Here is a 26,222-nt window from a genome sequence, read left to right as displayed (position 1 = left end):
ACTAAGTTCTCCAGCCCTGTACTGGTCATCCAGCCTCACACGGCATGTGTTTTCATTCACTGATTTAGAGCAAAAGGGTTCAGAGTGTGGGTTCAGGAGCAACTGCCTGGGTTCTAATCGCAGCCTCACACTTTAGCATTTAGAATGGGGCTGGTACCTGGTATGCCTGTGTAAGTGTCAGCTCTTAACTGTTGACAGTCGTAGCAGTAGTATTTGTACTCCTTCCGTATGCATCCACTGTCCACATCTTTGGAGCATCTGCTCTGTGCCTGGCACTTCCAGCAGTGAGGATCCAGCAGTGAACCAGGGGTTTGGTGACCGTTCTCAGGGTGTCACTACAGACACAGCCGTCTCACACTGGTGTGGTAGGGTCTGTCGTGGAGAGGGGAGAATGCTGTGGGGCACGGCTGGGTTTCTGCCGAGGCTTGAGGGCGTCAGTGACATCTAGACAGGGCTCTGAAGGATGAAGTGCCAGATGAAAGGGGCAAGGGTGGGGCAAGGGGGAGACTGTCCCAGGGTGAGGGGTCGGCACGTGCAGAGCGCCGGAGATGAGAGTGTGGTGTAGGAAAGGAGCTAAAGGAAGGTTGGTGGGCAGGACAGAGCCAGGGCCTCATCTCCCTGCTCTGGCACCTTTCCTCCATTAGTGCAGCCCCAGAGCAGTCACCACGTTGGCAGCAAACTGTGGGATTTGCAATGCGTGGAAAACCCTACATGCCTCTGGGAGGGGAGGTCTTCCAGTGTCTTCAGAATCTGCCCCCTCCACCTCCTGAGTCCCTCCTCCAGGGCTGATTAATGGAGTGAGCCCCCAGAGTGTGGGTACCTAGTCATGAGCGTGAACTGGCTTCTTTACCAGATGGCTCTCCAGGTGCTCCTGCAGTGGGGGCAGTATAGCCCATTTCCTCCTCTGAGAGGACCCCAAGTCCAGGCACAACCACACTCTTCATCTTATTTTCTAGATGTCTTAAGCTTTCTCCCTGAGGAAAGTTAGATCGTCTGAAGGCCTCACCCTTGGACCTTTGCCCAGAAGTGCCTCCAGAGATTGATGTCTTAATGGATGTATGAGAAATAGTCTTTATTTTCTGCCCAACCACTGTTGGTTATACAACTCTTTTTGTTATTCAAAGTCCCTTATGCAGTTGGACCTGTGTAATTAGTTTCTTTACAATATAACTCCAGAAAAAATTTCTCTCTATACATTAGCATGTTTTCTATTATGTTCAAAATTACTTGTGTAATAGGATTTATGTAATTAAGTTCCTTTTAGAATTCACCTCTACGGAAAAAATGTCTCTACTGATACTTCGATACATTTTATTTCATCAGATAGTAAGAATTCTATAATTAGCATATTTCACTTTTTGCCTTTGTTGCTAGGAAACTCAGCTACTCATTAAGGTAAATCTGCTACTCTGGAATTTTGATATAGTTTTCCTCTTCTCTGTTGTCTAAAATTTTCTGTTTCTATTTTGATGGTCTTATTAGATGTGTTATATATTGTTAGCTTCCTTTAATTGGTGTTGGAAATAGGTAGGCACCTAAGTTATAAATTATATTAACTATTACCTCACTTGGATGCACCTGTCATTTAATCTATATACAAGTGTGTTCTGATGAAAGGAAATTGTGTCTAAAGATGCATTCAGGAAACAGAAGACTGGGGAAACGATTCAGTTTAATGATCACCTGATATTTTTAACATAAGAATATGCTGTAATCCTGGGGAGCTATTTAAAAATTCAGATTACTGGGTTCCACACTGAATGAAACTCTTAGGGTAGGGTTAGGGGAATCGTCTTTCTCCCCAGAGAGTGTTGCAGCCAGCCCCGCCCAAGTTCTTAGAAACCACTGCCCTAAACCAAAGGACACAGGAGTGGGCTTTCTGTCAAAGGCTCCAGCAGCAAAATGGAGACATGAAGTGCTTTTCAAAGACTGCTTTAGGAAGAATTAGAAATTAGTATTCAAAATATGAGCCTCCTGAACCTGGGTTTTGTACTTTGCTTAAAACAAGCACCACTGCGATGGTGGGATATTTGTAAGGCATGGCTTCTCACATGAAGTGTGCCTTAGGAGACACAGAATTGGGGGGAGTGGGATCAGAGTATGCTTCAACACTTCCCAGATCTCAGGAAGCCCAAAGGCCCACTGGGAATATCAGCTTTCTATTCCCACCCGAAAGCACAGTGGTTTAAAACAGAAAGCATTTCTTTTGCTTGCAAATCGGTGGCTGGGCAGTTTAGTCTTGACTTAGCTAGGCAGTTCTTCTGGTCTGAGGGGATCACTTAGATGTTTGGCTTTTGGCTGGGGTGACCAAAAAAACAGGGCCATGTATGCCCACAGCAAGCTTGGGTATGTTCTAATGGCACCAGTCAAAGGCATAAGTTGAAAACCAATCAAGTAACCAAGTCATCACACCCACTGCAGGAGACCACACAGAGTTACATAGCAAAGGGTATTGATCCAGGGAGGGGTGGAGATGATGCCATTACATGATCAATCTGCCACACTGGGGATGAGAGGAATGATTCAAATATTTCAGAGCATCCCAAATTTTATATTTATCTGCTCCCTCCCCAATGATGCTGCACACAAGGCCTAGAGTATTGTGTTTCTTTGCTCTTGGCTGGGATAGATCTGTTTCTTAGGGTTATACCAATTATCTCCTGCTTAACTAGAAGCTTTATTATGGAATGTCTGTCTTTATAGAAAAAGCAGAAGGAAGAATTCATTAATAATATAGGCAGCTTATTGACAAAGTCTTTTAAAACGTAAGAAAGGGACTTCTTTTTCCACTCTGGGTTGTAGTTAGCTCAAAGGAGCATTAAAGGCCTAGCCAAAGGAAAGGTGTACCCATTTCCAGGCAGGAAAACTATTTGTCATGGTCTCTACTATTCTAAATGAGATGTCCAATTTTTAGCATAAATTATAAGACATACAAAAAGGCAAGAAACAACACACTCCCAAGAAATGAGGCAGTCATCAGAATCTGATGTAGATGTGAAACAGGTGTTGGAATTACGTGACAGGAAATTTAAAAGAACTACAATTAATATGTTAAAGGCTCTAGTGGAAAATTTGAACAGCATGCAAGGTCCTAAGAGTTACAATTTCAGCAGAGAAATGGAAACTATAAGAAAGAATCAAATGGAAATGCTAGAAATAGAAAACACGTAACAGAGATGAGAAATGCTTCTGAGAGGCTCCTCAGTAGACCTGACACAGCCAAGGAAAGAATCAGTGAACCTGAAGATAGGGCAATAGAAATTACCCCAACTGAAACACAAAGTAAAAAAAGAAGTTAAAGCAAAAGAAAAGCAGAGCACCCCAAAGCTGTGAGATAACATCAAATACTCTCACATACAAGTAATTGGAACCCCTGAAGAAAGGGAGAGAATGGTGGTGCAGAAGGAATGTATATGTATTGTTTAATGACCAAGAACTTCTCCCCAGATTAATGACAGATGCCAAACCACAGGTCCAGGAAGTTAAGAGAACACTAAATAGGATAAATACCCCAAAAAGAACACTTTGTCAGAGTAACTCACCATATTAACAGACTAAAGAATAAAATGCAGAAAAAGCACTTGGCGAAATTCAAACTCCATTCATGACTACAACTTTTGGCAAATTAAGAATTGAAAAGAAATTCCTGGACCTCATATAGATACCTGTACTTAGCATCATACTTCATGGTGAAAGACTGAGTGCTTTCCACCTAAGATCAGGAATAAGGATGTTGTCTCTCACATCCAAGTCTCTCAACTTTGTACCAAAAGCTATAGCTAGTGTAATAAGGTAAGAAACAAATAAAAGGTACACAGATTGGAAAAGAAGAAAACTATCTCTATTTTTAGATGATATGATTGTCTGCTTAGAAAACTCAAAATATCTACACAAAAGCTCCTAGGACTAAGAATTGAGCTCAGCAGGGTCTCAGGATGTGAGGTCAATATACAAAAGTCCCAATTGTATTTTTACACACTAGCAATGAACAATGAGAATTAGAACAGTTAGACTTTTAAAATACGAAACTTAAAATATCATTTACAATACATTTGAAATGTATTATATGAAAATGTATTATGAGAATGAAATACTTAAGTATAAATCTAATAAAGTATACGCAGAATCTATAGGTTGAAAACCACAAGACATTGGTAAATCAAGTAAGCTTAAATAAATAGATATCAATTTTTTTTGTAATTTGATCTATAGATTCAATGTAATCCCAATTAAAATCCCAGCTCGCTCTTTTTGTAGAGATCTAGAAAGGGATTCTGAAATTTATATTTAGATGCAAAGAAACTATAATAAGCAAAAGAATTATGAAAAAGAGAATCATACTACCTAGTTTCAAGACTTACTATAAAACTACAGTACGGTATTAGGGAAGGACAGACACATAGGTCCCTGGAACAGAATAGAGAGGCCAAAGAACAGTCAACTGATTTTTTTTTTTTTCTTTTACAAAGGTGTAAAGGCAATTCAACAAAGAAAGGGAAGTCTTTTCAACAAATAGTGCTGGAACAATTAAATATGCAAGAAAATGAACCTTCACATATTTCTCACAGCTAATTCAAAGATTAACTCAAAATGGATCATAGACTGAAATACAAAATGAAAAACTAAAATTTCTAGGGGAAAGTCTGTGTGACTTTGGATTTGGCAAGGAAGTTTAAGATATAGTACCAAAAGCATGATCCATAAAAGAAAAAAATGTTAAATTCGACTTTTTGAAAATTCATATCTTTTGTCTCTAAGAGACAGCATTAAGAGAATGAAAAGACAAGCCACAGACAAGACAGAATATTTGTACATCATGTATCTGATAAAGGTCTTGTATCCAGAATAAAGAACTCTCAAAACTCAATAATGAGAAAACAACCAATAAATTTAAAAATGGGCAAAGTATCTGAATAGATCATGAAAGAAAATATGCAGATGGCACGTAAACATATGAAAAGATGTTCAACATCATAATTTAGGGAATGCTACTTAAAAGCACAATGAGACGGTACTCTACACCTATTATTAGACTGCCTAAAATTAAAAAAAAAATTAAGTTACAAGTGCCGTGAGAATGTGGAGCTACTGGAATTCTCATTCATTGCTGGTGGGAATGCAAAAATGATACAGCCGCCTTGAAAAAGTTTGTCAGTTTCTTATAAAACTAAACATACATATAGCATGTGACCTGGCTCTCTCACTCCTAGATATTTACCCAAATGAATTTTTTAAAACGTCTGTTTATACAAAAATCAGTTTGTGAATGTTTACAGCAGTTTTTTCATAAACACCCCAAACTAGAAACATCTCATAACAGGTGAACGTGTAAACTAACTGTGGTAATGTCCATGCAATGGAATACTACTCAGCAATGGAAAAGAACACACCTACTGACACATGCAGTAACTTAACTGAATCTTAGAGGCGTCATGCTGCGTCAGACAAAAGAGTGTACATATCGTTTGATTCCATTTATATGACAGTATACAAAAGACAAAACTATAAGGATGGAAAACAGATCAGTTATTTCCATGGGTTGGGATGGGGGGAGGGGTTAACTAGAAAGGGACAGCACAAGGGAATATGGGGGGATGATGGAACTGTTCCATATGGTACTCTGCTGGTGGATACACAACTCTACGTATTTATCAATACCTGTAGAGTTGCACACAACAGTTATTTTTACTGTATGCAAATTTTTAAAAAAATCAACCAGGACCTAAGGATGTACACAGACTATGACAACAGACCTAGTCTTATTACAAGTGAATGGCATAACTGCACTGTAGGAAGTGAGAGAAAACATGTAAATGGATATTGTAAGAGTAAAGTCAAGACAAAAAGAACTGTACAAAAGCATTGTGCTCTAGTTGATTTTTTTTTAATTGGGGTATAGTTGTTTTACAATGTTGTGTTAGTTTCTACCGTACAGCAGAGTGAAATAGAGTTCCCTGTGCTATACAGCAGGTTCTCATTAGTTATCGATTTTATACATAGTAGTGTATATATGTTAATCCCAATCTCCCAATTCATCCGAGGTTTTTTTTTTCTTGCAGGCATTATGGTCTAGCAGTTGTGAAGCTACTTTACATATATATACCTTTTGTGTACATATACACTTTATATATATACTAGGGTTGAACAAATAAGTAACTATATTATAGATAATGAGCCCAGTTTTTAACTGTCAAAGATTGAGTCAAAGGGGAAATGCTAGAACTAATCCTGTGAGTATTGGATTGGAGTCAGAGGGATCAGTATGAATCAGTATGAATGTATGCATAAATATACATATATACACAGATTGATAGACATAGGAGTATACTTATTGTAGAGCTATGTGTGTATGCGTGGGTTAGTAGACTTCATATATTTCCTTGCTCTGTTCACTGAGAGGACCTAGAAGCAGTGATATCCCAGTAGCCATGAGCAACCTACTATCCAGATTTTGGTTTCTAAATAGCACCCTCCAATAAAAGGGACCAGGGCACAACAGTAGTATTGGATTATAACCCAGAGAATAAATATCCACAAGCCCATGCTGATACGAATAAATAACTGAATAAATAAATCAGAGGAGAAGGAACAAGTCTCCTGTACAGAAGAATTCCAAGTAATAAATGTGGAAGGAATAAGGGAAATAGCAAAACACCATTAGAACATCGCAATAGTAATTGCTCCAGAGAAGATGCACCAAAGAATGTTAAAATTAGCAGGCAAAACTTTTAAGAAAAAACAAAATATTTAGCTCAAAATGTCTCCCCAAATATTTATTGGTTATAAAGGGAAAGATAGTAACTTCACAATGGAGAAACCTGACAGGCAACACCTTAACTAAGTCATCAAGGCTAGCATCAGTGATAAGGTACTGATACTTTGTATCTCCTGGTGTGATGCACTAAGAATGGCACATCACCTCAGTGGTCATCAACCTCAAAATCCATAAGTAAATCTAATTATGAAGAAATAAGACACACCCAAGTTGAGGGACAGTCTACAAATACCTGACCAGGACTCTTCAAAAGTGTCGAGGTCATGAAAGACAAGGCAAGACCAAGGAGTTTTCACAGATTGGAGAAGACTAAGGAGACCTAACAAGTAAATGCAGCATGGATCCTGGACCAGAATAAGAATCAGTGTAACAACCAGTGATATTTGAGTACCATCTGTAGTTTAGCTGATACTGTCCCAGCGTTAATTTCTTAGTTTCCATAATTGTAAGTCTAAGAGTACTCACAAACATAGAAAACAAATTTGCGATTACCAAAGGGGAGCAGGGAGGGACAAATTAGGAGTATGGGATTAACAGATACAAACTACTATACATAAAATAGATAAGCAACAAGGATTTACTGTATAGTCCCAGGAATCATACCCAATATCTTGTAATAACCTATAATGGAACATAAACTGCAAAAAAACCCTACCCAAATCACTATGTTGTACACCTGAAACTAGCGCAACATTGTAAATCAACTGTACTTCAATAAAAGTATTTCAAAATAAGAAGGGCTTTTTGTGTGCAACACACACACAAAGGAAAAATAATAAGTGTTCTGTGGTGAAAGGTTAGAAGTGACTGGTTTAGATGAAGAAACATGAAGAGCAGAATGGGCCTTCGTTTGTAATAAGCCACACTTCCATTTTAGAGCTGGTTAACTGAGAGGTTAGGGGACTCAGCCAAGGACACAATATTGCAGCTGTAGGGGCAGGACTAGGACCCGGGTTTTCTGGCTCCTTATGTGCCACTTTTTCCATCCCATTCCCTGCCTCTCTGCTCCAGGGGAGGATTTTCCTGTAACTATTTTGATAATACTGTTTCTGCTTTGCATGTTTTCTTAAGTAGATGTCATAGTCCTGGTTAGATATCTTGTTGAGTCAAATATCCCCAGTGTTCCCTGTTGTGGGTGTCTGTTTGAATCATGTCTACCCTCCAGGTGATGGCTTATGTATTTGTCTTATTCTTTTTTTTTTTGACTTTATAATCAAATTTATTAATACCCTCTGGAAATAAGAAAATATTACACATTTACACAATGAAGGATAAAGGCCTTTCTAAACTACAGACACACAGACATACAGAGACAGATAAAGAGGGCTTATAGCTTGGATTCTAAAATTTCAGTCACAGGTCAAGAGTAAATGCAGAAACCCCAAATCTCACCAGTCCTCGTATGAAAGAGTTGTTTTCCCTCCCAATGGGCAAAGGACTCAATTGATTTGGGCTCAAAATTGTATTTGTCTTATTCTTTTCAGCAGAAACTGGAGACAAGCAAAAGGCCTCCGTCTGGAACTTCCACTACCTCCAAAAGCACCTCCCCCACGCTCACGCCTTCACCTTCTCCCAAAGGGCAGGCAGCCGAGTCCTCCGTGTCCTCCTCCTCATCCCACCGGCAGTCCAAGAGCAGCGGGGGCTCCAGCAGCGGCACCCTCACTGATGAGGGTGAGTCCCCCGGGTCCTGAAAGCCCACCCTTTCCTCTTCACCATGGTAACCTAGCAGGTGCCCTTCTTTGCTATAGCCATCCTAGGTCAGGTGTTTTATTGTTTTTTCAGTCAAACAAAAACACCTGTCTTTCCCCTTCCCTATTCTACCTTATATTTTTGTCTTCACTGAGCTTACATACCTAAAAGATGTATAGTAGTTTTTGAATGTAGGTGAGTTTTGTTTATATATACAAACACCTGTAGAACTGCTTCTCCAACCCCAGTTATGTACCTTTCCCTGAACCTTGTACAAATCAGAATTCTGTCAGTTGCAAGGGATGGAATCTCCACTCAAACTGATTTAAGCAAAAACAATACCCAAAACTGATAATTTGTTGGCTCATATAATGGAAATATCTAGGGTGTTCTTCAGGCGTGTCTGGATCCAGGTGCTTAGGGAGTGTTTCTCTCCATGTCTCAGGTAAGCTCTCTTCAACTGGTGGCAAGGATACCCCCAGCAGCTTCATGCTTACTTCTTCTTCCTACTAACTTAGCAACCCCAACAGAAAGAGTGCTACTTTCTTAGTAGGTCCAGCAAAATCCCAGAGGTAAATGTCATTGCCCTGTCTTGGCTATATTTATAACAACTTGGGTTGTTTGCCCATCCTTGACTATCTCTGTGTCCCCAAGGGTGGAGTGTGTCTGCCTTTGGAGCCAGGGTTGGGGTCAGGTCTGTGTGGATTGGGAGAGGGAGAGAAGTAGCTCCTCAGAGGAGAATGGAAGTGGATGGAGGGCAAGCAAAAGCAGGAGATGTAACCAGGAGAACATTGGAACTTGCATGAGTGGGGATGATGAGGAAAGGAAAATGGACCGGACGGCCGAGCAGGAGTGGAGGCTGTGCAGCGAGGCCCCAGATAAAGATGTGAAGATATAAAAGATAAAGGAGAGAAGAAGCTCATCCTTTACAACTGCCCTCTGGTGGCTCCTGGGAGCAGGGATGGGGGAGGAGGGAGCAGGGCTTTGATGAGAGATGGGGCCCAGGCAGGTGCAAATCAAGGAGTATAAATCCGAGAGGGGAGAAAACTCTCATTGTGTGTGTGGTCCTCACAAGTGCATTTGCAGGCATCTTGCTGCAGCTACTGGGAGGGAGTGCAGAGCAGGTTCTGCCCAGCAAGTGATAAGTTGAAATCAACTGCACAGGCTATATGGTCTGTACTGAGTTGATAAATGTACACTGCCATTGGCATCCGCTTTATTTGGGGCTGCTTTTATTGTTTGTGATATCTAGTGCAATCATTTATAAAAGCTTCAGAGATTGACTAGCAACCCCATTCTTCCCTGTGTTTTCTCTTTTTTATATAATGTTTTTTTCTTTTTCTTTTCCTTTTTTTTTGGGGGGGGGCCACACCATGGGGCTTGTGGGATCTTGGTTCCCCAACCAGGGATTGAACCCAGGCCCTTGGCAGTGAGAGCGTCGAGTCCTAACCACTGGACCACCAAGGAATTCCCCCTAACTGTGTTTTCTGTGTGGAATCTTAATTTCCCTACCCACGAACTCTCCCACCTCAGAGGCTTTCAGGAATCTAAACTCTTACAGGTTCAGTTTGGGATTTGTACCCCACCTTTTTCCAAGAAAGAGTTGAGACAGTCATCCGAATGCACTATGCAGTCTACGCCCACTTTGCGTCCCTCTCATTCATTATTAAAAAAAGGTTTGCAAAGCCTAGTTGGGATAAAAACAGGAGGACCTGACAGCAAATTCTTTTTAGATTACCTTCTCTGGCTTAGAAAGCCTAGTTTTCCCTCCTGGGGTTCCTGGGTCCCAAGGCAGCCAGACCCTTGTCCTTCAGGCATTAGATTATCACAGACCAGAGCCTGCAATCTATCCCCAAATAGCCATTCTTTATGATATTTCTGTGGGAAATCTGTAGCCTCAGTCAAGGACTGCTTGCAAGCCTTTGCCCTGCTCATCCTCCCACCTGTGTCCGTCTGTTCATTCCTCCTGGAGGAAGTGGTGGGGCGGTGACGACGTGGCCTTCTTAGCCTCACATTCCTTCTATGAAGGTGACTGGGGCAGGCCCTGGGTGCTGTAACCTGTGCCAGTGTCAGCATAACTCATCAGGCTGGGGATTCAGATACATTCCACGTAATAACATTAAATGATTGTAACTGCAGGGTGGGATCAAACGTGTGTTATCAGCAAGGCACGAAGCACCATGGCAGGCTTCACTGAAGAGTGTGGCCCTTGTGCTGGGCCAGGAGGACTGAGAAGAGTGGGGGGCTGGGAGCCAGGAATGGTGGCCCAGAGCCAATTGTTACATTTGTAGGAAACAGTTGAGCTGGCAATTAAACACAACTGTTTAAAGTCAAATTACAACAACAAAAGTATGTGTAAAAGAAGAAGACAGGGACTTCCCCAGCGGTCCAGTGGTTAAGACTCCATGCTTCCAATGCAGGGGGTGTGGGTTTGATCCCTGGTTGGGGAATTAAGATCCCACATACTGCATTGTGCGGCCAAAAAGTTTTAAAAAATAAAACTAAAAATGCTTAAAAAAAAAAAGAAGACAAAAAAAAGTCAAACTGCATGAACTTATAATTAAGCTGATTATGTTACATGTAAAGGTATGTGGCATTTAAAACAGAATATATTATTTACTAATTTTTAGTGCATTTTACTAATACCTGTTCTCTTAAGGTTCTTTATGTCTCTTTTATCTACGTGGTGGGAATACTGTGTATTGATGTGTTACTGCTGTGCATCTTTCCCAATTCCACTTCCAGGAACACGATGTTGCTAGGTTGAAATTGACCACAATGGGGCATTTACACCACGGAAATCAGCAAATACCCACTAGGGCTTGATTTAATGTTTTAAAGAGCATCTGGATGTCATCTAGACAGTGACAGAGACAGTGTTAATTATACAGATTAAACTTTAACTGTTTAACCTGTTATATTGAGAATAACATTAAAAATTGAGAAAATTTTCTTCAAGGTTTTGAAAACCATTATCTGATTCAGCAAAGTTGCTCACATGAAGTTCCAACGTATGTCTTCATAATTTCATTTCATCTCTCCTGTTCACATAAACGGAAGCATTAGTGAGCCTTCATGTAGGAGCTACACTCATTGGCTATGTCTTCAAGAGTAAGGCAAAAATCAATGAAGGCATTCAGTGAGACGCCTGAAATGCAGTGAAGGCATTGGCTATATGGAATTTATAATACAGAGTATTGTGTAATTTATTATTATATGTAAATTGTGCACACACATCCTTAAATCAGTGAAATCATGTACTTATATACGTGCGTACATTCCCCCTCTCAGAAATCCAGTTGTTAAACACTTACCAGCACACAGATGTGGAGAGAGACTCGTGGAGGGAATAACAGCAGCAAAGCGTGATAGGCGTCATGAACCTATAATAGATTATGTGTGGGTTGGGACTTGTTTCATCTCATACATCCTAGCTCATTAGCACCTCTTCTGTGAAGCCTGTCCAGTCCCTTGGGCTGGTCAGCTGTTCTCTTTGTCCCCAGATCCCCTTATTCATGCCCTTCACCATATACTCATCACCAGTGGGAGAAGCGGCAGAGCAGTGTGTGTCGCAGAAGCCTGGTAGCTAAACCACTGTGTTTGAATCCCTGCTGTGCCATGGACTAGTGGTGTGACCTCACCCGAGATATGGTACCCAGCTTTCTGTGCCTTCCTCATCTGTAAATGGGGACAGTAAGAGGGTCTACCTCATGGGGTTGTTAAGAGGAGATGCATCATCCATACAGGGTGCCTGACAGTGAGCATTGTGCATCAGCTGTCTTCCTCTTCATTATATCTTCCCAGCTATACTGAGTTCCTTCACAGCATGGACGTTTCCATCCTTGCATTCCCAGCACGTAATAGGCACAGTAGTAGCCACTGTTGAATGATGAATGAGTGAATAAAAGGACCTCTGACCTCCTAACCTCCAGTCCACTCTTTTGTAAGCCGCCCCCACTGCCCCAGGACCTTTGCGCTTGCTGTTCTCACTGCCTGGATGCTGCCTGGTGCTCTTTGCCTTGATATCTGCACAGGTCACTCCTTCATTTACTGCTCAAATATCTCCTTCTGAGACACCTTCCCTGACCACCCTCTATAAAACAACATTCTCACATCCCCTGTCAACCTCCCCCACCCTGCTCTGTTCTTCCTCATTGCCTTGAGCCTGACAGCCTGCTTATGGTCTGCTTCAGTCCCTATTGAGTCCCCAGTGCCTAGTCTGATAAATCCTTATCGAATGTGTGAATGAATGTTTCTTAAAGCCCCCACAGATGCTGCTTTTGTCTCCTTCTTTATCTTCCCTGCTCTGATAACTTGATACTCAAAACCTTCTGTTTTCCCCTGGTCTGTGCCCATCTGGCTCTGCTGTTCCATTCAGACACGCCCTTCCTTCAGGAAGCCCACAGCTTCCGAATGCTTGAGGCAAACCTTGACTCTGGTCTGAAGCCCACCTACCTGTTCTCTCCAGTTCTTTCTCTGTCTTGCTGAGGACTGCTGGCATTAGTGTTTACTGCAGCTGTAGTTAATAACAGTCAAGAAATCATAATTAAAAATTGTTCTGGGACAGACGGGAGGGTTTTAATCCCAGCAGCTAGAACTCCAAGAACTTGATGGTCCCGCCATTGGAGAGTCAGCCATTGGAGCTTGGCCATGATCTGCCCCCCCATCTTCTGTCTTCATAGCCCAATCTGGGGTTTTGGCAAATGCTGAGAGCCTGCCCTAAGGGAAGAGTATGGTCAACAGGTGGCTTGGGACCCACCTTCAGCTTCATCCCCAGGAACGCAGCTTAGATCTGCTTTCTGTGTTGGGGTTTCTGGTAGAATTTCGAAATAAGATTACCACTGTTTTATGAAAGTTTGAAGATCACTCTTGATACATTTTACCAAATGCTAAAATATCTTATTTTACATTCTTTCCCTCTTGAAGATGAACTGACTGGAATCCTTAAGAAATTATCACTTGAGAAATATCAGCCCATTTTTGAGGAGCAAGAGGTAAGGATGTTCTTTTTTGTTTTTTGTTTTTGTTTGTTTGTTTTGCGGTACGCGGACCTCTCACTGCTGTGGCCTCTCCCGTTGCGGAGCACAGGCTCCGGACGCACAGGCTCAGCGGCCATGGCCCACGGGCCCAGCCACTCCGTGGCATGTGGGATCCTCCCAGACCGGGGCACGAACCCGTGTCCCCTGCATCGGCAGGCGGGCTCTCAACCACTGCGCCACCAGGGAAGCCCAGGATGTTCTTTTTGAATGTCAATTTATATCTTACCATTAAACAGTTGTCTAAATATGTAGGTTGTCATCCTGTAAGCCTAGATTGATGTTTTTCACTGAGATAGCTGAGGAAATAGAATTCTTGTTCAGCACATTTGGTTCAGTTCATAACAGTGAAATCCTGGGGACCTTATGGCTTGTTTTATTATAATAGAATTTTATAATTTTGAGCTCTGCTCTCTCTAGTAAAATTTGTTTCTGTCCTTTTAGTTGAAGGGGATTGCCTGGCAGGTTCTTAGGTTTAAAGCAGGTAAAAAAGCAAATCCTAATGAATCTGTGTTCAGTATCTGGATGTAAATAGTCTGTGTTAGTCTAAGAGAGTTCCTATTTGCTTTAAAGCACTCACAATCACATTTTTAAAAGTTACTGTTCTGAGATGTATATGTATAACTGATTCACTTTGTTATAAAGCAGAAACTATCACAAAAAAATCACAAAAAAACAAAAAACTGAACTAAACTTGAGGGACAGTGATAGGATTCAAGATAGCAGGCTGTCACTTAGGAATCACCACAGGATTATAGTATCTGGATAGGCCAGAAGGAGATGAGACAGGGGGTGGGGGTAGGAAGAGGAAGAGTGGAACACCTAATCTATATTTAAATAAACTTAAAAAAAAAAGATTACTGTTCTGCAGTTTGGCAGTTTCTCAAAATGTTTAGCAGAGTTACCTTATTACCCAGAAATCCCTCTCCCAGGTATATACCCAAGATAACTGAAAGCATGTGTTCACACAGAGTGTTCATAGCAGCACTATTCATAGTAGCCAAAACGTGGCAACGACCCAAATGCCCATCAGTTGATGAATGAATAAATAAGACGTGTTATCTCTATACCATGGAATGTAGCCAGGCCATGAAAAAGAAGGAAATGCTGATGCACACTACGACATGGATGAGCCTTGAAAACACTGTGCTAAGTGAAAGAAGTTAGTCACAAAAGGCCACATATGGTATGACGCCATTTATATACAGTGTCCAGAATAGGCAGATCTATAGAGACAGACAGTAGATTAGTGGTTGCCAGGGAATGTGGGGAGGATAGAAAGGGAGTGATTGCTAATGAGTATGGGTTTTCTTTTTGGGGTGATGAAAATGTTCTAAAATTAAGTGTGGTGACGGTTGCATAACTCTGTACTAAAAATCTTTGAATTGCACACTTTAAATGGGTGAATTGTATGGTAGGTGAATTACGTCTCAATAAGATGTTAACATGTTTACCGTCGGCCAAATGAAACTCCTCAGTGGGCTCATTAGCCACCAGGGTGTAATCACTGGCTCAGAACATTCTGGTGCCCCGTTTAGTACATGACAACTGTCATAGTTATTGTAGCAATCACGAGAGTCACTCATTGTCCCCAACAAGCTTGAGACGCAGTTGAGGAGTTTGTTTGTTTGTTTTTTGGGTAATACACAGTATATTGACATTCAAAGTAAATACAACAGATCATGTTTAAATTTAAAAGGGTCTGCCTCAGAATAAAAGCCAAAAGCCAATGTAAAAAAAGGCATTGTGGTTTTGAAGAAAATCCAGTCTCTATAAAAATAACTCAAGCTAAATGATGGCAAGAGAAATGTTCCTCACTGGGCAGATGAACACAACCTAGTCAGTTTGATTTAAATATTATTTAACATTTTCTCTGTTACTGAGAAGGCAGAATTATTTGGTCATTAGAATCTTATCTAATTCATAAATTCCAAAATCTGAGGAGTGTGTATTTTTGTTCAAGAAACAGTAAGGGGTGCTGTGGCTTTCTTCCTTGGTTTGCTTTTCTGCCCTATCCAGTCTGGCCTTCCCGCCTCCTTGATGTCTTAAACTTCAGTGGCGATTTTTCTCATCGTCAAAAAAATCTTTGCTGATGGCTGCCTGCTTTTATTTTATGCATTCCGTGCTTTCTGAGGAGCTGGGTGTGGGGTCTCTGCCACAGGTCTGGGATTGTGGGGGAGGGGAGTATCCAGCAGGGCCAGGGGCAGGTGGTTTCCGTCAAAATCATGTCACCTCTTCCTTGAGCCCGTTAGCGCCTTGTGATCTGTAAAGTCCCCGAGGGATTCAGGGAGCTTATCGTTATCAGAGGGGCCCTCTCTGCATCTCAGGGAGAGCTTGATGTTGGATAAGGGAGCAGACCCTTCCCCACTAACTCAAACCTGGTTCAAGATTTTTTTTTTTAAATCCAGGAAAGTAAAGTGACTGTTAAAAGAGATCAAGACAGGGAAGAAATTTCTCCTGGAGCTGAGGCCTAGGCAGTGGTGACAGAAATGTTAGAATTTCTCTGGTAAAAACCAAGGATTGAACAGCTTTGAGATGCCCGTTTTTTTCTGGTAAAAACCAATGGCCCTTCTTTCCTTTATTGCTTCTGCTTGTTTATTTTCTCACTCTATCTTTCCACAGTCTGCGTCTCTCTTGTCCTTGGGGGGGGAAACATGGTGAGTACTGCCATATACTCATGTTTTCTGTGCAGTATCCGATACTGTTAAAAGTGCAGCAACATTGGAATTAACTTTCTAGTAGCAAGACTTGGATTTTTTACCACTGTAGTCACCCAAAGTACTGTCTCAGAGGCTTCCCTTACTTGTTTCATTTTCAGAGTCTTTCCAGAATGCACCTCTCCTAAAAATCCCAGGCCTAGAGCTGAGGAGAGTTCATTTTTTTGTTTTGTTTTGTTTTTGTTTGTTTGTTTTTTATTTATTTTATTTAATTTTGGCCGTGTTGGGTCTTCGTTGCTGCACACGGGCTTTCTCTAGTTGTGGCGAGCGGGGGCTACTCTTTTTTTTTTTTTTTTTTTTCGGTACGCGGGCCTCTCACTGTTGGGGCCCCTCCCGTTGCGGAGCACAGGCTCCGGACGCGCAGGCTCAGCGGCCATGGCTCACGGGCCCAGCCGCTCCGCGGCATGTGGGATCTTCCCAGACCGGGGCACGAACCCGTGTCCCCTGCATCGGCAGGCGGACTCTCAACCACTGCGCCACCAGGGAAGCCCAGCAGGGGCTACTCTTCATTGTGGTGCGTGGGCTTCTCATTGCGGTGGCTTTTTTTGTTGCAGAGCATGAGCTCTAGGCATGCAGGTTCAGTAGTTGTGGCTCACGGGCTTAGTTGCTCCGCAGCATGTGGGATCTTCCCAGACCAGGGATCGAACCCGTGTCCCCTGCATTGGCAGGCGGATTCTTAACCACTGCGCCACTAGGGAAGTCCTGAGGGTTCGTTTTTAATGATGTTTTCAAATAAACGTTCAGCATAAAGCCAGGAATTGGAAGTAGTAAATCATAATTAATTCACTACTAATAAGCACTAATAGCTCGTTATCATGATAGTCTTGTTGTGGTTGGGAAAGAGAGGTGTGGCACCGAGCAGATAGTAGCAGATCCCCCTTTCTCTTCCCAGGTGGATATGGAAGCATTCCTCACGCTCACCGATGGTGACTTGAAGGAGCTGGGTATTAAGACAGATGGATCCAGGCAGCAGATTTTGGCAGCGATTTCTGAACTGAACGCAGGCAAGGTATTGTTCTCAATCTTTTTTTTTTTTTTTTTTTTTTCCTGTTTCCAACAGCTGAGAGCTTCACCGGGATCCTCAGCCCCAGTGTTCCAGGGACCTTCATGGTCTGATTTCATCTCTCCCCCACACCTGGTGGAGGCCAGCCCCGCTCATACACCTCTCATGACCGAGGGGTCACTACCTTTGAGTATGCCTGTTCCTTTTCGAGATCTCTCTTCCCATAAGGTGGTTTCTCTTTAGATTTGGCTAAAACATTCCCTCCGGTCATCTCACCCCACCGGGCTGGGTTTTGCCCTCCGGAGCACAATGGAAGTTGATTAAGACAGGCCCCAGAGTCAGGCCGACCTGGGTTTGAATCCCAGCTCCTCCACTTACAGTCACCCTGGGCAAGTCACAGCCTTCTCTGAGCCTCGCTTTCTTGTCTGTAGGGTGGGGGTGATGGGCTCGCTGCCGGGACTAAACTGCTCAGCAGAGCACCTGGCACACAGAGGTCTGTCAGTCACTGTTGGCGTTGTTGTTGGCATCCTGCATTTTTGTCTAATGTTCAACTTCTGTTTCACCAGCTTTAGAGCTAAAGATTAGCAATGCCCCCACCCACCCATCCACCCACCCAAAGGCACATATGTGAAAAACAAACAAGCAAACAGAACACAAGAGAAGTGAGGCACCACTCACTCTGCAGACAGTTGTACAGTCGCTCTTGGGCTATTCACATTCCTTTGCCTTCTGCCTTTTTCCCTAACGTGGGCTGGATCTTTTTGGGTCTCTTATTCAAGCAATAATGTATAAATACTTGCAGACCTGTTGCTCTTTCACACTTAGCCTAACAGCTAAGTTGGACAATAGTGACAGGTAAAATCTGGGATTTGACCATCGTAAACAGTACCAGAATGGACATCTCTGCCTTTTTGCTTTTTCTTCTGTTGTTTTGTTCTTCAGGCTGTGTTCCACAATACAAGGTTATGTTAGCGATCGCACCGTTTTCTGGTTCTTTCTCTATGTTGCCAGATAGGCACAGAAATATTGAACAGACCTGTAGTGACAATCTCAAGTAAATATCCACGTCACATCTTATCATTCACAGATCACTGTGCATACCTTCCCTCAGTTAATCCAGGAGGCCGGTACCCTCACACTCTCCTCGTGCAGCCCAAGAGCAGAGTCGGGGGCAGGGAGGGCGTCCTCCTCACTGGTTCCTGCAGCCTCGCTGGGTTGGGGGCTGGGTTTTCTGCCATCGTGGTCGGCACCGTTTTGCCTGTGTGTAGGCTGTGAGGTCGTCCTGCAAAGTGATGGAGTCAGCATTGCTTCAGGTGTCTGCAAGCCTAAGCATTTTCCTGCAGGGCTTTGCCGTGTGTTCTTTCTCCTCTGCAAGTGGCCTGTTCCTAAACACCGCTCACCTGTCCTGGGCCCCTTGCTGCCTCACTTTACAGATAGGGAAGCAGAGGCTCCGAGAGGGGCAGTGAGCCCCAACTCGGAGACCAGCACCCTTTCTTTTGCCTCAGTTATTCTGTTATTGATTCCTTCTGGTGTATTTTCTGTTTCAGTTATTGTGTTGTTCATCTCTGTTTTCCTTTAGTTCTTTTAGATCTTTGTTAAATATTTCTTGTATTTTCTCAGTCCGTGCTTCCATTCTATTTCCGAGATTCTGGATCATCTTTACTATCATTACTCTGAATTCTTTTTCAGGTAGACTGCCTATTTCCTCTTCATTTATTTGGTCTTGTAGGTTTTTACCTTGCTCCTTCATTTGTGACATATTTTTTTGCCCTCTCCTTTTTTTTTTTTCTTCATGAGTGGGATTGTATTCCTGTTTTACTGGTTGTTTGGCCTGAGGCTTCAAACACTGGAGTTTGTAGGCTATTGGGTAGAGCTGGATCTTGGTGCTGAGATGGGGACCTCTGTGAGACCTCACTCTGGTGAATATTCCCTAGGGTCTGAGGTTCTCTGTTAGTCCAGTGGTTTGGACTCGGAGCTCCTACCGCAGGAGCTTCCGCCCGACCCCAGGCTCGCAAACCAAGATCCCGGAAGCCACGTGGAGTGGCAAAAAATAAAAGGCGCGGGATGGCGGGAGGCCTTGGCCGTGGAGGGCAGGGCCTAAGCAAGGGCGCGGTTTGGGTGGTGGGTGGGGCCAATACTCAGGACCCACAGGGCTGGAAAAGGCTCTGGGGGCTGTGGGGGGTGGGGCTTAGGCTCAAGGAACAGAAGGGACACAGGTGTGCCCCCCACCCCTGGTCTCAGAGGGCAGCGGACCTCACCTGGGAGCCCAGCAGGCTTCCTGGGCTCGGGTGGGTGGGGCAAACTCCCTCCCACCTCTCCTGCTCCTCCGGTCTGGGAGGGCCCCTCTCGCCTGCCTCTCCTGATCTCCCCGGCCTCTCTCCTATGCTCCCAAGGACCTGTTGGCCTGGACGGGGCCTTGGAGGGCAGGGGACCCGCCTGGGAGCTCAGCAGGCTCCCCGGCCCACGTGGGCCAGGCAGTTGCCCTCTGCTCCTCTCATGCTTTTTCTGGAGAGCCCCTCCCACCTGCCTCTCCTGATCTCCCCGGCCTCAGGGGCGCTGATCCTGTCTGGCCTCCACTTCTCCCCCCTCAGTCCCCTACGTCCTACCGGTTCACTCTCTGGTTCCTTCCGTCTCCTTGGGCGTCAGAGTCCCCCACCAGCGACTGGCAGGCACCCTAGTTGTGGGGAGACGCTAACTCCGCATCTTCCCACACTGCCATCTTGACACCGCCTCCTCAAAAATTTTTTTTTAATGGATATTCGCCCCAAACCTGGCTCAGCCATAAAAATATCAGCAAAGCAGTGTGGACCCTCAGCCTGCAAACCATTTGACTTCCAGGTGAGCCTACCCCAATATCCGAGTTGTGATATATACTCAAGTCAGCTTATTAGTCTGTGAGTTTCAGACAAATTCTATATTGGAGAAGGTTAAACAGAAGTGGTGGCCTGAGTTTCACCTTTATTTGGTCCTAAGCCATTGCTTCTTTCCATTCCCATTTTTTTGTGATTATTCAAAGATGTGCATATTTGTCTTACTAAATTTGCACAGTGCCAAAAAGGTGAAAAAAAAACTTTCAAAGGAGTCACGATCCAACCCCCCAGAGGCCAGCACTGTTCGTACTTGGTAAGATCGCTCTGCAGCGTTTTGTGCTGAATGTTTTTCTTTATGTGGCTGAGATAAATTTGGATCTATAATTTTACATTCTCCTTACTTTGTTTAACAGTAAATATATGCAGTTACCCATGTCATTAAGAACTCTTAATATAATAAAATAAATATGCAAGGATGTACTAAGATTATTTTTTTTAAATCCCTACTTGTTGGATATGTAGATATCCAAACTTCCTATAAATAGTGCTACAGTGAGCAACTTCGTGTATAAGGCGTTCTAATTATCTCCTCAGAATAGATGTCTAAAAAAAGTGAAATTATGGAGTCAAAGAGTCTAAGTCAAGGTATATGGTACTTTGTCCTGAAATACCTTCCAGCAGGAGCCAGTGAACACCCCCACCAGCTGTGGTTATAAGTTCCAGTGTCACCCTTGCCAGCATTGGGTACTACCAACTTGCTTTTTAATTTTTATTAATTTGATAGGCCGAGAAGTATGCCTGTATTGGTTTGTATTTCTTTAACTACTAGATAGACTGAACATTTTTTCTACTTTTAATGGCCATTTGCCTTTTTTCCTTTTGAGAATTATCAGACAGGTCCTTTGAAACTTGGGGGTTTTTAAAGGGCAGTTATCATTATCATCTTCAATCAGGTGTGGATGCAGGGAGTGATTATGGTTTTCATCATCTGCGGCTCCCTCCTGAGGTTAGGAAGCATAGTGTGCTGGAACCCTGGCTCGCCCTGACCTCATTTCTCAGGCAATTAAGGCTAAGGTGGTGTCTACTAATGACATGGTTGTCATCCCCTCTATTTATTTTTTAGCCCTCTGCAGTTTGCACAGTGTCACCCCGTTCATTATCTCAGGTTGAGCCTCATCACAGCCCCAGCATGTGATACCATCCCCAAATGAAGAAAACAGTAGCCAAGACCAATAAAACTAAAAGCTGGTTCTTTGGAAAGATAAACAAAATTGATAAACCCTTGGCCAGAAACTCAGCAGCCTGAGGTCATGCCTGGGACAGAGTGAGTAGCGGAGTAGGGATTCGGGGTCCTCTGACCCCACCTCCCCACCTCCTATGCTCTGTCCTCCTCCCTGCTGCCTTGAGGTGTGTGCTGATGGAATCCTGATGGCACTTTCCCAGCTGTCTTGGAAGAATGACTTGGAAGGACTGTGTGAAGGGAGACTCTTCTGCCCTCCCAAGTGTCCAGGAGGCCTCGTCAGCACTAGAGGTCTCTGCTTGGGGATCTGGAAAGGGCAGTCCATGAAATAAAAGAAGAGAAAGTTTAAAGTCTAGGCTCATTCGGTGGAGGTTTTTTTTTTTTTTTTTTCCCACTCTTGACAGAAAACAATCTGCCAGAGATTATTCCGTTTTAATTTGCTTTACATTTTGACCACATTTATTTCTTAGTTTAAAAAATATATGTTTAATCTGCACTGCTGCCCCCTGAGGTCAGGATATGCCGGCCTCCTGCTGCCCACCCACAGCCCAATGTCAGCAGCAACCATCTGAGGTACAATGATCATCCTCGTTTTATAGATGAGGAAATTAAGGCCCAGAGTGATGAAGAATCTTGCTCAAGGTCACCCAGCTAGTAAATGGGAGGGTTGGGATTTGAACCCAGGCTGTGTGATTCCAGTCTCTGTTCTTCACCTCTATATATCACTGCCTCTCGCCTTCGTATTTGGTGAAGATGTTCTTTGGGCTTAAAAAAACATCCACATCCCCCCTCTTTTCCCATCTCAAAATATGTGTGTAAAGGGTGGCAACTAGGAGGGGGGTGGTCTGCAAGGATGGGGTGAGACGTGAATCACTGTGAAGACGAATCTGTCATATTTTGGACAAGGGGGAGTAAAGGCAGTTCAAACTCTCACTCTGTATCAGAAAGTTCGGCTCCCTCTGAAGTCCCTGGAGATATGAGGGCTGGAAAGATGCACAGGGCAGGGTAGGAGATGTCCCTTCCGGGCCGAGTGACCCAGAGCGAGTCATTCTTGCTCCCTGGGTTCTGCTGCCCTTCCTCATCTGGGAAATTGGACCCCTGCATCTTGGGGGCCTCTCCAGCCCTGGCATTCTGTGTTTGTGGGTGCTGGGGGAGATTCTGACTCAGGATGTTTTTATTGAACTCAGTACTCTTTCAATTAGGTAATTTGTTTTCCCCAAGACACCCATGGGTTTTTCAAGTATGAGTTAAACGTCAACAGCACTGTGTCAATTGAATTAATGGTTAAAAGATTTAACAAGGCTTTCTGTGTCTGTTTTCAATTTCCTCCACAGGGACGGGAGAGACAAATTTTACAGGAAACCATTCACAACTTCCACTCTTCCTTCGAGAGCAGCGCCAGCAACACCAGGGCCCCTGGAAACAATCCCTGTACGTGACCTTCCTTCCTGTGGTCACCAGCGTGAGCTTTCTGAATCTCAGTACCCCCTTCACATGGCCGGTGCTCCAGCCACCATCAGACCTTCCCCATTCCCTGAAACACACTATGTTTTTGTCACACCGCTGTGCCTTAGTCCTTCTGCCTGGAACACCTGTCTTCCCTTCCCTTCTGTAGTAGTTGGTGATGCTTGTTGCTATAACAAACTCCAACACTGTAGAGACTTACTCTCCCATACAATCCAGTATGGCTGCATCCGCTCGGCAGAAGCACACGGTGATTCAGGGACCCAGCTCCTTTCATCTGTGGCTCTGCCATTCCTGGGGCCTCAGAGGCTTTGTTTCTGGCTGGCAGAGGGGAAGGGGATGGTGAAGGAGGCACAGCCATTTCTTTACTGCTTTGCTCTTAACTGCTCACGTTCCATCGGCCACTCATAGTCACGTGACCCCACGTGTAGTCGTTGTTCAGGTAGTGGCTTCACAGCAACAGCTCTGTACTTAGATGGGGGGGCACATATTTTGGCAGAAGGTTAGCCACTCTTCCACGTCTTCCCTTAGAACTTCTAACTTCTCCCTAATGGTCCAAGTCACCTATCAAATGAAGCCTTTCTCAACTCCCTTACACAGAACTAACTCCTCCAGCCTCTGGGGCCCTTACTGCTCTGTGTGATAACTCTGCTCTAGCACTTCACTGCACCTGCTGCAGACAGCATACAACAGCTGTTCAGGATGTATATGTTGAAGACTTCATTCTTGCAAAGGCAGCCTTTTATGTAGGAAAAATGGCGAGGCCCAAGGTGTGATCTTGAGGGATCCCTTTTCCTTCCTGGCCTTCAGTTTCCTTGTCTGTCGTCAGGCAAGACAATGCTCTGATATTCCACGCTGCTCACCCCATATCACAGTAGGGCTTTTCCACTTTGAGTGGGAGCAGAAGACCCTAATATATTACATTGTAGAAGGACTTGGGTACTCACATTTTCTAGGCAAAGAAGTGAAGAATTTAGAATTTCTTCTAAGGCTACATTCCTCAGAAGGGAATCAGCCTGTGTAGTTTTCTACCGTGTCATACTCTATGAAAGGAGCTCTGACTTTTGAGTCCAGTAGGTTTCTGAAATGTCTTCAAGTGTGTAATTCATTCAACCAGCACTGCTGGGTGCTGGGGGTACAGAGATGAGTTGGAGCCAGTTCCTACCCTTGATGACCTGGACAGCAAGAGAAGAAAGGAATGGTGGTCCCAGCTTCGAGGGGCAGCACGGAAGAGTGGAGAGAGCGTGTGCTCTGGACTCAGGCTCAGGGTTCTGGTTCAGCCCTGCAGCTAGCCAGCTGTGTGGCCAGGGATGGGTAAGTTGGCGCTTAGAGCCAGCGTGCGTCAAGCACTTGGTCCGTGGGACATGCGCAGTGGATAGCAGCCTTTGCAGAGTTCTCATCTTTACCGTGAGCTCTGCCTGGCCGCATGCTGGTCTCCTTGGGAGATGTGGCCTCTCATCTCTCCCTCCCCCGGCCATGAGTGCCCATTCACCCTCTGCTGGCTTCTAGAGGGAGTCCTGACCATGTTGCCTGGAGACTCATCGTGTTCTCCCTCTGTCCGTTGATCCAGCGGGTGCTGTTCCTCCTTCATCCTCCCATCTTCCCACCCATAAAAGCCAGCTTCTCACATGACTGGAGAGAAGAGGTTTTGTTTTAGCCATCACTGACAGACACCTTTATAAATGTTCCTCGCATCCCAACCTTCTTTAAGGAGACACAGTCATTGAGCACCTTCTGTGTACAGCAGCTGGAACCTGGTGTCATCTGTCCTCACCAGAAGCCTGGAGGCTGGCATGGTTTAACCTCATCCTCCACGCTGGGGAAATAGACACGGAGGACTGGAGCTGCATGCCAGTTCCCCAGCCCGGAAGGAGTAGAACTGGCTGAGAACCGGATCTAGTGGGCTCTGAGCCCATGCTTCTGCCACCAATTCCTATAGACTCCTGGGGCTAGAGGCACCAGGGATTCTCGCTGTTTTAATGTACTCATATCTTCAGAGGCTATTGATAGGCCTAGGGTTGTTTGCCCCTGAAATACACATAGGCCCCTGAGTTAGGTGCTGTGAGGTTTTGTGCCCACTCTTTGCTGTCCTCCTGGTCTTTTCATCACCCCTATATTTGTGCAGCTTTCACTTGGGTAAGTTTGATTGAATCCCTATGATTGAATACCTGTGATACACAGGAGCTGTGCTGGGGGTCAGCATTCCACAAATGCACGCCTCCACAATCTCATCTAATGACCCCAGATAGAGCAGGGCTTATTATTCTCATTTTGCAGATGGGAAAAGAGGCTCAGGACAGATGCCTTTTTTGTCTTTTTCACTGGATTCAGTGGTTCTAAGGTTTTTTCTCCCAGGCAGTTTGTGTGCTGGTTGGCGAGAGATCCCCGGCACCCTTTCTGGACCATGATCACCCCCTTCCTGGTGATACTCCAGGAGGCTATTCTGGTCCACAGTGTTTTCCTTGCTTGATGACCATCAGCATTTCCCAAAGTGTGTTCCTTGGAACCCTAGTTCCACAGGATGTTAATAGGTTTTTCATTAAAAAAAAAAAAGCGGGGAGGAAATGTATACATGACAGTGGGGTGAGGCTCTGTGATCAGTAGGTTTGGCAGACACTGGGTTAAAGCCCAGGTACATGATGCTTGCTGCAAGACACCTCAGAATCCTTATCATGCCACACATGGGGGCTTGTCTCTTCAAGGGGGCCATGTAGATTGTAGCATTTTCCATACATTTGATCACAGAATGCTGTTTCATGGCACTCTTGCAAGACTAAGGTTCATTGGACACCATTAGGGAAGCCCTACTTTGACTCGGCAGTGGCAGTCATGAGGCCTCACAGCACCTGGGAGTGGGCCCAAGGGGCCATCAAGGCCTTCAGCTGGATCAGGGGTCTTTGGTAATTGCTTCTTCTCTTTCCAGCAGCTCTCTGCTTGGCAGTGGGACATCACAGTGAGGGAGTCCCCTGACTGAGAGAACCAGAATCCTGCTCATAGGGCTCTGCATCCAGGGCGTCTCCTGCAGGGTCAGGGACATCATTTCCCAGTGTTGGTGCAGTGTGCTGCCTGGCGAGTGCTGGGTGTCTAAGCCCTGTCCCCCAATGGCCAGGAGAAGGTTCCCACCTCCTTGCTTCAGTGCCAGACCATTACATGGAGGCTGCAAGTTTTGCCAGGAAAACATTTACTTTTTCATTCACTACGTATTTACTGAGCATTTACCCTGTGCCCACCCTGTGCTTGTGCTTTGGATCCAGAGATGAAAAACACTCATCTCTGCCCTCAAAGAATCCACAGTATCTTAGAGGAGACAAGCATGTAAGTCAGACGTTGTAGTGCCCGTAAGGATTCTTACAGTAAAGGCGTGTGCTAGGCCCACGGCTCTGAGGACGTCATGGGTGATGGCTCAGGTTCAGCCTGGATGGGCCACATTGGAAAGACTGGGTCTGAAAGGGTAAGTCAGCACAGCTGGCAGGTGGGGAAGAGAAAGG

The 26,222-nt window shown here is 44.4% G+C and overlaps 1 protein-coding gene across 5 annotated transcripts in view; it reads left to right on the top strand.

Annotated features, from left to right (window-relative positions):
* The window catches only part of ANKS6 (ankyrin repeat and sterile alpha motif domain containing 6), a 52,259-nt gene extending 27,052 nt beyond the window's left edge, over window positions 1–25,207 (top strand). Inside the window, exons 12-15 of one of the 5 annotated variants that reach the window (XM_082623269.1) lie at window positions 8,263–8,446; window positions 13,391–13,458; window positions 17,110–17,226; window positions 22,605–25,207. In XM_082623269.1, the coding sequence (XP_082479395.1) occupies window positions 8,263–8,446; window positions 13,391–13,458; window positions 17,110–17,226; window positions 22,605–22,709 (474 nt within the window). In that variant the 3' untranslated portion in view covers window positions 22,710–25,207. Of the gene's footprint in view, window positions 1–8,259; window positions 8,447–13,390; window positions 13,784–15,908; window positions 15,980–17,109; window positions 17,227–22,604 lie in introns of those variants that run through there. The other 4 variants (XM_082623268.1, XM_082623270.1, XM_082623267.1 and 1 more) reach the window with 4 other exon arrangements.
* Window positions 25,208–26,222: the final 1,015 nt, after the last annotated feature.

Source organism: Mesoplodon mirus, assembly GCF_964341445.2.
Source record: "Mesoplodon mirus genome assembly, chromosome: 1".
NCBI lineage: Eukaryota > Metazoa > Chordata > Mammalia > Artiodactyla > Ziphiidae > Mesoplodon > Mesoplodon mirus.
The sequence above is the reverse complement of the archived record's forward strand: the minus strand, read 5'-3'. Positions and strand labels throughout refer to the sequence as shown.